Here is a 12,584-nt window from a genome sequence, read left to right on the forward strand (position 1 = left end):
CTCAAACACAGTTCAAGTCTTCAATGAGGACTTATGGATGGGTGCATCCATGTTTGGTCTGGTACTCCACAGCAGGTAGCCATTTCTTCCTCAAAAAGTGTTGTAAGTAAATAATTTTCTGCCTTACCTACAGACTGAATCTTGGTCAAGCCTGGTGAATCACCACACTCTATTCCTTAGTAATCGAGATGTTGCGGATGGTAAAAGTTCATGTGTTTCCAACAGGGAGTCTGGACTAGAAGAGATATCTACTGAGGGTTATTAGAGCATTCCGAAGCGACCACGGAGTCAGGACGTCCTTGAGCAAAAAACAGCTGTAGGCTGGGAGAGCATCAAGGAGACATCTGATACAAGCTAGCCCTGTGCTTATACTTTTCTTTGAGCATCCACCTCCTGGCTGCTATCAGGAGGGAGGGTACTGCCAGAGTAAAGCCCCTGTCTGACCGGGCGCCCATGTTCAGAGGAGCAGTTCCCTCCCCGCAGTGCTGTGCTGCCTGTGGTCAACACCCCTCCACAGCTCAGGAAGGATAAAATTCATACTCGTATCATTCATATCCCCAGTTTTGCTCTTCCTGCTACTTCCAGAGGAATAGAGGAGACTCGGCACATGCCGAAAATAAGCCCAGCGGGTACATAACTTCACAGGCACTTCAGACAGTTGGTGGGTCTTCCAGTATCTGGTTTCTTGGTGCGAACTGGTTGGGCAGAGCCCTCTGCCACCAGGTAGCACGGATAATGAATCTTACTCAAAATGTTGTCATGGATCTAGCTTCGAGTCAGCAGCGCCAACACCGCCCCTTGCACTTCACGGGCAAGTGAGTGGTTCAGGCCCCGTCTTTGCAGGACCTCGCCGAAATGCTGGTCTTAGATTTGAGGGGGAAAAGAACAAAGATGGAAACTTGATGACAACCTTCCTTTCTCTCCATTTCTGGACCATAATGGCTTGCTCAGCTTATAAATCAACGGCATATGAGTCTCAGGGCCAGAAGAGCCATTTCCTCCTCGTGCAGGCGGGATGGCACAAGGCGCAATGAGATGGTGCTTTGATTCCCCATTTCCTCGGGGAACGCCATCCCACGTCCCCTCCGGGTGCTCATTAGGGAGCCGGGCGGCAAACTGTGGCAGTTACGAGTGCGGAGGCAATGCCCGGCAGCTCTCCGCCGGGATGTCCCTCCCGGCCAGCCGTCTTCAGCACCCGGTCCCCTGGAGAGGTGCCTGCCGCGTGTGTCGGCAGAGTTTGGAAAGCCACGGCTGCCCGCGGGGCGAGCCGGTGCCCACCGCCGGGACACGCCGCCCACGCCTCCCCACGGCGGACGGTACCTCCGCGCCTCCGGCCCCCGGCGCCGCCCCGCCGGCTCTCCCCAGCCCCGCGGCGGGGGCGGGAGGGGGCCGTGCCTGCCGCGGCGGGCCGGGGCGGAGGCGGCCCCAGCGCGGCGGGAGGCCGCTCCCTCCCTGCCCGCCTGCTTCCCGCAGCCAGTCTGGGCGGAGAGGCGGCACTCGAGGGCTCCGCCGGCGCGGAGAGGCGGCACTCGAGGGCTCCGCGCGGCGCCGGCGGAGCGGGAGCTGCCGCCAGCAGCCGGGCGGGCAGCGGGGCACATGGCATGTCTGATGGCGGCTTTCTCCCTGGGCACCGCTTTGGTAAGGCGCGCCTTGCCCTCCCTGCCTCCTTCCGCGGGGCCGCGGCGAGGGGCGGGCGAGGTGCGGGGCTACGGGGGGAACGGAGCGAGGGCTCCGCGGGGCGCCTTCCCGCTCTCCCTGGAGGAAAACCGGGGTCGGGCGGCGGGCTCGGGGCTGCGTCCCGCCGGAGGGTGCCGGGTGCGGGCTGCGGGGCATCCCCCCATGGCGGGCGGGGTGCGTGAGGGGACGGCGGCGCATGGCGGGGCTTGACCGCTAGTTACCTCTAAGGCCGGGGGATTAGCGGCGGCTCGGAGCATGCTCGCTGCGCAGCTGCGCCCCGCCGCTCTCCAGACAGATTTGCGGAGGGACCGTAACCTTCGCATAACGCCCGGGGCGGGCGGCACACGGGCGGGAGGCGGCTGGCGAGGGAGCGGGCAGGGGCCGCGGGTCCGTCCTGCCGCTGTGCCAACGGGCGGGCGTTCGCCGCCGAGCCCGGTGGGCGCCGGGAAGCGGTGCAGCTCCTCACGGGCGAAATAAAACTCTGCAGGAAATAAATAAAACTGTGTGAAGCCAACTCAGGCGTGGGCACGGCCGTGTCCGGTGCGCAGGGAGGGAGTTGAAATGGCCAGCGGTGTGAAGTGCGCGGCCGCACCTTCGCGGCGGTGTGGCGGTGGAGGGACGCGCGGTGTGTTGGTGGTAGCAGATGCTCGGAGGGAGTTCAGGTGTGTTTGAGGAGCAGTTCCTTCTCCGCAGGGCTCGGTTAGTCCTCCGGCTGTTGTAACCACGGGCGTTGATCACCTCTTTGCAAGCCAAGATGATCCCGCGACTGGGAGTCATGTCTGCCGCGCTCGGGGCAGGGGAGATTCTTGCCTACAGCAAGCGGTCCCTGAGGGGGACCGTCGCCTGTAGCAGGTGGCCCCTGAGGGGGGACCCTCGCCCATAGCAGGTGGTCCCTGAGGGGGGACCCTCGCCTGTAGCAGGTGGTCCCTGAGAGGGGACCCTCGCTCATAGCAGGTGGTGCCTGGCAGGGGACAGGCGTGTGACCGAGGGCTGGTAGGACTCTGTCATCCTCTGCTGAAAACAGGCATTTCAGTCCACTGGGTGATTGAAATGGTTTGTTTAATGTCCCAGGAGCAAAAGTCTCTGGCTTCGTACTCCCAGATGATTAAGTAGGCGGAGACAAGGACCTTGTCCAAAGGATGTTTCTTTTTGAATTGATCTAAACTGGAGAGGCTTTGACCGTCCCCTGAATACTCAAGGTGACCTGCTCATTGGGAGTTAGTTTTTGGATATTCCCTCTGGTGTGTGAAGGTGCTTAGTGGTTCCTCTACCCAAACAGCTTATGAGTGCCAAAGTAAGCCTTGAAAACATTTCGGAAAGAATATCATTAACTCATCTTCTCCTATTTTTTAGGGAAGAGGGAGGTTCCCCTACTATAATTGTTCAGTTCTAAGGTGTTTCACGTTACTTTTGTTATGTTCAAATTACATGCCATTGCAGTCAACTAAGAAATTGGGAATAAGTGTTACTGGATACCTGACTTGTGAGTAAGTTGAGAGCACGATTAAAATCTCTTGCTTGAGAAAACATTGTGAGCGGAGCTGATTTTTACATCCAGAACTTGGGGCTTGTGCATGAAGAACATGAAGACACTAGCTATATATATATAGTGGTTATGTAGGACTACTTTTTAAAATATTTTTCATCAGTGGTTATGTGGGACTGTTCTTTTTTAAATGTTTTTCATAAGTGTTCACGTCAAGTGACTGATCTGAGCAGCACTGCTTTTGCAGCATAAATAGAAAGACCACTGACCATGACAGAGAGGATGAAAATGGCACAGTGAAAAGGAGGCAATGTGACTTCTTGGTTGCATTAGAGGACAAGTAGGGGGAGATGGTGGCATGAGCTGCAGGTCTTTATTTGAGAGTGTTCAACATGGATGTCTTAAGAAGGAGTGCAGCACATACGCTTTCCAAGAGGTACCTTTGGGGACATGTAGATTGTTGGGCAGATGTGACAGCATGGAAAGCCTAGCACATAAGCCAGCTGCAGAAGTATTTTCCAGTACTGATCTGCATTAAAAATACTAGATTTTGTAATAGACAGTTGTGCAGATGTTGGGCCCTACTTAAGACATACTCCAAACAACAGATGACAACAAATAGCCTCTGAACTGTTCAGAATTCTGTTTAGCTGATGAAAACCCGTGATTGTTTTACCTTCGACCTTTTACACGTCCTGTTGATATTGGTGCAAGGTGCCCATGCGGGTAAAAGAAATGAAAAAAGTTCATATTTTGTGTGCATAATAAAAAAGAAGAGAAGGGAAGGTGACAGGCCATTGTCGTGGTCAGGAGAGGAAGGGAAAAAGGTTCAGTCCAAAAAATGCCAAGTGGAGTTGCACTGAGTGTTACGATGGGCAAAGCGTGGTAAGAGGTATGATTGTAAGCATAAAGCATTGACCTTACAGTGTCAAGGGTGCGAGTACTGGAGCCGGGTTTAATATGTTTACGTAGCTGATAAGATTCCCGTTAGGGATCACCGTCAAGCAAGGAAAGTGCAAGGATTTTGGGTGGAAAGTGCAGTGCTTTCCTAACAGACCTCTAGGAAAGAAGTTGTACTGTTCCAGGTTGCAGAGTCTCCAGAATTATCAGTGCAGGAGCAAATAAGGCATATAACAGTCCATTTCAAAATTTGCAGAAATATAACTTGTGCAGTTTTGCATTTACAGAAGTATATTCTGATCCAAAGGAGGTAAGAGCTCTTAGACTTTTTGAGTGGCTTTTGAAATGTCTGCACAATTGTTCAGCTAGCTGCTCCCTTCCCCCTCAGCTCTGTCCCAGTGCAAGCCCTGGAATGACAGTAACTGGAACCAAATTCTTTGAGTGCATGAGAAACCAAATACAATGGAGACTGAACTTACAAATGTATTAATCTAGTGCAAGAGCTGCTCTGTTCTGAAGATACCAATGTACTGTGTACATACCCTTTGAGGGGAAACTGGTGCTAAAGGAGCTGCCCTTTGTGTGCTGCAAGTGCAAGAGCTCTTTTACGTCTTCTGTCAAGACACTGGCAGAAAGAACAAAAGATTGCTTTCTTTTTTTTTCCTTTTCACCTTTCAGCGCGTTACTGTGCTGGATTCTTGTGTTATTTAAATAATAATTCTTCTAATGCACAAGGTTTTGAAACGTGTTCCTAAACAAAAGTCTGTGAACTTTGTCTGTTCTCCCACTTTTTCTCTCTAGAACGGCAGCAGTTCTGCTTGTACCATGGCCGAGCCAAAGTCAGTGTGTGTTTCAGTGGATGAAGTGGTCTCAAATGGCACAGATAACCAAGACATTCGACTGATGAATGGACATTTAAAAAAGATGGACAATACTCTGACAGAAGCTCATCGTTTCTCCTACCTGCCCCGCAGACCAGCTGTGAATATTGAGTTTAAAGAACTGTCATACTCTATCCAAGAAGGGCCATGGTGGAGGAAGAAGGGTGAGGAAAACTTAATATTTTGGCTAACACACAGACGTTATTGCCAGTGTGGGTGATTGTGATAGGTGGAGTGAGTCTGTTCTGGATGGTGAAGCAAAGTGAGTCAAGGGAGCATGTTTTCACAGTTGCTTTTTGCTTGGCTTCTCGATATACCCACTGCCCCCCAGCCGGCACCAGGAAACTTTCCCGGAGCCTGACGCAGTGGGATGTACAGCCCGTTGGCGCTCCAGGAAACTGTAGATGCAGTAGTTCATACAACTGCTTATTTTTGCCTCCAGTTCTAAAGTATCTGAAGTAAATATCTGAAGTGCTGCCAAGTATCTGTCCCGTGATCTTGCGTGTCTACAATTTTTTGTTGAGGGTGGGTAGAGCATGCAGTAGTTTAAAGATGGAGGTGGGGGGAAAGAGGATGCTTTTTTTTACTTTTGTGATTGGCTGTTTTGTGAAATGGTTATTTTTTCAGTACTCTTTCAGAACAGCCAGTGTCTTAGAATTTCAGAAGGCATTTGAAACCAAGATAAAAATTTCTCTCTTAAAACGCTGTGTTTGGAAATAAATGCTATGAGCTATAGGAACGTCAGCCCCTCCATGTCTCTTGGTGTTCTACGATGGGTCCCTCTAAGCTTACCATTTCTTTCAACTGATTAAATCACTGGCTCTTGCTAGGGCTGAATCCTGAGGTTTAGTCAAGGACCAGGATGCTCTTTTGCTGACTACTTTCCTAATAATACACAGCAAAGAGTTCACAGCCTACAACACAGGGCACACCAAAACGATACAGATATTGAAGGCATCTCAAAGAAGTGAAGCGTTACTGCTTTCCTCTCGCAGTCCAGTTTCACTTACAGCTGGCTCTGAGACAATTCTTGTGGTGCTGATACACTGATGGGAGTAAGGAGGGTATATTCAGCTCTCCATCTCTTCCAGTTCTGAAAGGTGGGTGTAAGGTGACTCTGTCCTTTTTCATCTGCCTTGCATTTGTTATTTTTATATTTTCATCTGCTTTGGGTAGCTGTGTGTTTCCTAGAGAGTTTTTTGGGTTTTTTCTCGGTGTGTGTGTGTGACTAGAAAGGAAAACTAGGTCGTGCAGTAAATTCCTGCTAGTGAGAAGAAATAAGCCCTAGAGAAAATACTGAAATCTTCAGGAGAATTTTGTGTACTAAATGACATAATTGCTCTTCCTTGAGGAATTCTCTCTTAGTAACGTAAATTGGTATGGTTGTGTGATTTAGTGCTTCTTAAGAGATAAGCCCCTGCCAATGTGCCACTCACCTGAGCCATACTTGATACCTGCACTTGCTCTGAATCTATATATCCACTGGCTTAAAGGTTCCACTTGAATTGTTCCACAAAGTATACTGCTGCTGTCTGGAAATTGTGTCATTATCACAACACCAAGGCTTTAATAGTCTAAAAACATGTGGTATGAAAAACACTGGATCTATGGCCATTAGAAGTGATACTGTGTGTGGACAGCCTGTGCATACAGTTGTTAATTTGTTGAAGGATGTGCAAACCTGAGACGTTAATGGGTTTTTCAACATCAAAACTGTATGTGCACACACCTGCCTTCTTTTAATTCTGTATTAAAATTGCATGTAGCCATACCGTCCATAGGAGAACAACTTGGTTTGGCAGCAACTTTCAAGCATTCAAAATTATTTTTTCTCATATCAGAACAAGCTCAAAATGTTGGAAGTTTTTTTTCCCCCAAGAAATGGAACTATGCCAAAGCGTCTCATGTAAGATTTAAAAACTTGAGGTTTTTAACTGAATCTGTTTCTTGTTGGCCAAAATGATTGAGAGGTTCTAGACCAAAAACCTCTGTCCGCATTTGCTGACATGTCTCAGTGACTTGGATTAAACAAAATGGCACATCCTGACAAAACATCCTGCTGCTGAAAAGGACCAGTTGTGGTATTTAGCTCAAGGGCATGGCTGGCTATGACTGTGTCACTACACTTAGATTTGGAAGAGGAGATTAAACTTTTCTGGCTGTCAGTGAGCAGGAGTTCATATCCTCCCCTCCTCACCTGGTCTTGCACCATGTGTCTTTCCTCAGAGCGCTAAGGACAGCCTCTGAGTGGCCGTGAGGCATGCTGTCTGCCAGTGGGTCCTGGCACTTTTCTGCTGGCCAAGGAGTTAAAAAAGCCTTGGGAGATTTACAGTCGATGCCAGGCTGAATGTGAGCCAAAGTGTACTCTCACTGCAAGTAAAGTAGACCACATAATGAGCTACCTTTGGAGGACATGGCCAGATGGAGGCAAGTTGTTATCCTTCTCTTGTCAGCATTGGTGAGAGCGCAACTGGAATGCTGTATCCAGTTTTGGGCTGTCCAGGTCAACAGAGATATTGGGAAGCTGGAAAGGGTCTGTCAGGGGTAAAAAATTGATCAGGGGACCTATGAAGAGAGGCTGAGGGAAGCTGGGCTTGTTTGGTCTAGTGAAGGGGAAGCTGGGGGATGATCTCATTCTAGTGTACGACCTAGCGGGCAGTTATAAAGACAGCGGAGCCAAACTCCTGTCAGGAGTGCCAGGTGATGCACAACATATTGCAGTTTGTGTGGCTTAACAGTGAGCGTTAGGAAGTATCTGTTCACCAGGAGGTTGGTGCAGCACTGGGACAGGTCACCCAGAGACAGTGTGTTTTCCTCCATGCCAGGGGGTGTAGAAGATTTGGCTGGGTAGAGCCACAGCTGACGTCATCTTGTGTTGGTGATCATCTTGCTTTGAGCAGAAGGCTGGACTAGGCAACCTCCAGAGGCCCCTTCCAAGCAACACTTCTATGATTCGGTGAATTGCCAGCCAGATTATAGAAACCTTCTGTAAACAAACTTTCCTACCAGCCATGTTCCCTACTCCAGTGACTGACCCAATGTATTGGTTTTAATAGAAAAGGTTTTCCGTTAGAGAAATAGAAAACTAAGTAGCCTAAATTGTCTCAAACGAAGGTAAGGACTGTCAGATTCCTTGAATTAATGGTTCTGCCATGGAGTTGTTTGTGTGCAATTTGGGATATCGGTGTTTAAAACCAGCGGGCTTGTAGGTGGATACATTACATGTAAAACTATTCCGAATGTCTTACTGGTTTCTCCTACAATGGGAAGCTAGGACTTTGCAATGAGTTTTAATTTGTCTCTGCTCAACAAAAGGGCAATATTGTGCCTTGAAACACTGGTGGATGTTTTAGCTTTACACTCCTGAGGGTTCCCTGTGCTAAAAGGATCTGACATTGCTGTGATGTGAAATTTTAAATTCACTTTTTTATGAGAAGAGTGGCAGGAAACCCATTCCTGAAGGTACAAAGTCCAGTGTAGGAAGTGCAACTGATTTTCAAGAAACAGTAACTTGTATGCACAAGCTGAAAAAAAAAAAATAAAATGAGGCATGTCTCTCCGTCACATGTTCTTGAGTGCTGGTCGCAGCAATAAGTGATAAGATGTGCTGTTATGAAAATGTGCCTTTAAATTAATAGTGTTTCTATTCTGAAATGGAGCTTGGAAAAAAAATTCTGCTATTTCTACATCTTTCTCCATGATTGTAATGAATTAGTTAAAACCTTTTATGAGTGTTCAGTCGCAAAGGGAGAAGTATAGTTTCCTTGCAAAGACAATTTGTACCAGCATGTTGGAGAGAAATTCAGCTAAAGAGCAACAACAAAAAATCTATTCCCTTCAGTAAAAATGGTATTGCAAAGTAATGTTAATGTTAGGCTCTAATTAACGAAAGGAGGAGTAGTTAGTAATGCTGTCATTGTGTTCTGTACTCAGCTGTATTGTTCAGACAATGAAGCTCATGGTATGTAACATCATTTACTTTTTATTAAAAGCACAAAGAAATGTGAATTTGCGTTGGTTGTCAACAACAAAGCAGCTAAATAAGACATTGTGGACTTCAAATTAGAGTTTTTCATTGATTTGTGTCTCAATCTTAAAATGCCTCATTTATCTATTGAATCTCATTTTCTCTTTAAAAATAAGGAAGAACATTTTCATTCTCAGATTTATATGATAAATGCTGTTCTACTCATTTTAATGAGTTTTTATCAAATTCTTAGCAAAGATTGGTATGACTCTGGACCTGATTCATTCATGGTGTAATTCCTTTTGAAGTCAGTGGTATGAACAGGGAAGGAATCTGGCAGGTGAGTCCTTGATGAAAGCAGCTGTATCTGACCCATTCTGTTCAGTAGGAGTTCTTACCAATATGGGAATTTGCAAAAGGTTAGAGAGGTAAAAGTTGCAGAAGGTCACAGATGACTTTGGCATTTTCCCCATAAAGCTTTTAGGTAATTAGTCAACTGATAGAATCAACTGTTTCTTCAGTTTTGAAGGAAAGAGACTGGTAAGTGACTTAATCCAGATCTTGTGAGGGTAACTATCTTTCAGAACCAAAAATGTATCTTGATCTTTGAATCCAGCCTTTGTTCAAGCGTATGCTGGGGGTCTCCTGCCAGTCAGCGAGGTTCCACATCCACCTAAGACAGCTGCAGGACTGCTGGAGCAGAGGCAATGTGTTGTAAGATTAGCATGAACTGGCAAAGCCTGAAAAAAGAACTTTAGTGTACAAAGAAATAATAGGGCCACTTAGTCCAAGAATGCCTTCTCCTTTCTTTTAGGAAGAGGGAGCTGGCTGGCTTGGAGGGGAAGAAAAAGGGGAGAGTCCTCTGTGAGATCCAATATGGGCTTCTTAAATGAGGAAAAGCAAGATCCATAGAACTTCAGAACAAACTGGCCAAAATTTCAGTGTCTTGTCACAAAGCCTAATCTAAGGGTTGAGAAGGAGATCTGAAAGCGGATCTTATCTTGGCTTCTGAACGGTCTGTTTAAACTGCAGTTTGAAGTGAAAACCACAGAAGCATATATTGGTTTTACCAGTTTGTAGAAAAAAATACAGACATGTAGGTTTTAATTCTACGACTGCCTGAAAACTGTTTGCAAGAGGATTTTGGAAAAAAGTCAGTGCCTTAGCTTTCTCCCATTTTTGTTAAAAGCCCCATAAAGTAATCTGAATAGAATGAATGATCTGGGGATGAAATTATGGATAGTCCCAAATACAAAGAGGGCACAAAAAATACTTTGGAGCCTTCTATCTTGCTTAAATTCATTGAGCTTTACTTTGGAAAGATACGTGTATTCTGTATACCCACCAAAGGACGTTTGTCCTATTGTTTCTAGGTGTTTTTGTCATAATGTAGGGTGGAAATGGAAATATTGTTCCTGCATAACTTGAGTGCATCCAGGAAGAAAGTAGTAATAAATTGGCTTTCAAAACTCACACCTCAGGGATTACTTTTTTTTTTTTCTCATACTTGTCAGTATTCATGGTTAATTAGGCAACATTTTAGTTGGAAATTTCCCCGTTGTTATTTTTAGGACTATAATGACTCATTTGTGCTGCATTCGAGTGTAAGTTCTGGTAGGATTTGGTCTTTAGTAACCTGCGAGGGAACGGTCTCCGGCCAGTCAAAATGTGGCCGGGTATTTTTATGGAGTGGTTTAGTAGCAATACAGAAATTCATGCTCAGCAGAAAATACAGTATTTCTGTTATTTTGGGTTTGTTCTAATGGCTCGGACCCTGTGGAAACTACCAGCCCTCTAGAGAGGTGCTGTCTTTCCTCACAATATTGTTGCTTCATAGCTTTGAGACTCAGCACGTTAAACAGCCGGAGTGGAAGGAAGGGAGTGAAGGGCTGTGCTTATTCTGGATGGCTCCGTTGTGTCCGTTGGGGGAAACACGGGAGTTTTTGGCAGGTTGCTTGATATTCATGAAACAAAAAGGGTCCCTTTTATCACTCCGAGATAGTGCCATGAGAACAGCGAGGTACCTACATGGCAGCTGTATATTGTGTCAATACTGATCTCTGCATAAGCTGGAAACTTCACCCCCTGTCACATCGTCAGCAGAGATATAAACAGGCTGGGTTGAGCACCAGTTTGCTTTGGTGCTCTGTGACGAATTAGTTCTGGTACGTGCGCTCCGAGAGACCCGTTTCTTTTATTTATTCAGGCTTTTTTCTTTTTTTTTTTCTGCATCCTTTCTGTGTCTTCATTTAAAAGATTTCACCAACCGTACTCCCCGCCCCCCCCCCCCCCCCCCCCCCCCCCCCCCCCCCGGAGATATCCGAAGACCCAAATGAAAAAGAGAAGGGGGGGAGGGGGGCGGTGAGGGGAGGATTTGCCCTAAATTATTTGCTAATCCATGCTGGAGGAGTCGGAAAAAGCCTGTCCTCGTCCCCAGCAGGTGCACTGCGGTAGAGGTGCCGCATGCCCGGTCTGGATCTCGCCCGGCGCGGTTACTGGCGGGCAATGCACGGCAGTAACCCGGCGGTGATGCTGGCACCCGCCGCCCCGGCCCTGGTTGGCTGCTCCGGGTGCTGTTGCTAAGATGGGAGGAAAAGATGCAGAACAGTAAAGAGCAAAAAAAACCTCCTTTGCCAGAGAGGGTTTGGGGGCTTTTTGGTTTTTGTGGTGTTTTTTTTTTTCTTCTCCTCTCTCTGACAGATGGGTTGTATTGTTTTCGTCCGTTTTTGCTGCTTTGTCGGAGAGCGTGTTTTCATCTCAGAGAGCAGGAGGTATGCAAATTACAATCCATATGTTAGAAAGAATAAACAAGTTAAGCTGGTTGAAGTGAACTGCGACACTAGTAAAAAACTCTTTTGAGTAATTATTTGTGATTTTTTTTGATTCTTTTTCAGTGACTTAAAATGTTAGTGAAATGAATGAAAATGAAACATGATTTTTAACAGAGGATTTCTAAATGCATATTTCACCCTTGATAAAATCCATGCCCTTTTTCCTTTGCCACTTATGCTGTCTCAAGATGGTAAAAACATACTGAGTAATTGCTGTTACCGGAATAGTTCACAGTGTTTTATTAAGTGATACATAACTCCTCCTAGCATCCTCTTGCATGGGTTGTATAAAATAGAGGTTATTTGGGACAAGTCTTGGTCAGCCCCTTTGTCTGACTCTCTACTGTTTCCCAGATGAGTATGACCTTACTTCAGCATTACTTTTTTTTTCTCCCGGCGGAACTCGTTGTTATGTTGTGGGTTTGTTTTTTCAGGTTATTTTTCTACCAAGATCTTTTTTTGTGTCTGAATTTGACTCAGTGAGTTTTGATCTCTGAGTCTTTTTGTGTGAGTAGAACATATTTTTCTTCTTTCTCTTTGCCATATTGTTTATTAAAACTAAACATTACGATGACTTGACTGTTTTTCATTAGTTTTAATACCGTAAATTTTATTGGTTGCTGTTGTGAAAACTTGTGGCCGAGGAAGGAAGTTTTAGAAACACAGCAATTAAAACATTTCAGAATGTGTACACTAGGGGAGTGGTGATGGCATTGGTGACAGTGAGTTGTCATGAGTTTGAGATACAATCTCTGCTGTTTCCATCTCACGGTAAGCAGGTGTTGGAGGCTGGCTGTATCTTGCCCTGATAGCCCTCCACTACGATCTTCTCTACACTGAGT

At 46.4% G+C, this 12,584-nt stretch overlaps 1 protein-coding gene across 1 annotated transcript in view; it reads left to right on the top strand.

Moving 5' to 3' along the window:
* Positions 1-1,596: 1,596 nt before the first annotated feature.
* ABCG1 (ATP binding cassette subfamily G member 1) overlaps positions 1,597-12,584 on the top strand; it is a 51,107-nt gene continuing 40,119 nt past the window's right edge. Inside the window, 2 exon segments of the mRNA XM_086608290.1 lie at positions 1,597-1,638; positions 4,865-5,108. Coding sequence (XP_086464416.1) covers positions 1,597-1,638; positions 4,865-5,108 — 286 coding nt within the window.

This window comes from Tauraco erythrolophus, chromosome 1 (genome assembly GCF_009769465.1).
Source record: "Tauraco erythrolophus isolate bTauEry1 chromosome 1, bTauEry1.pri, whole genome shotgun sequence".
Lineage (NCBI taxonomy): Eukaryota > Metazoa > Chordata > Aves > Musophagiformes > Musophagidae > Tauraco > Tauraco erythrolophus.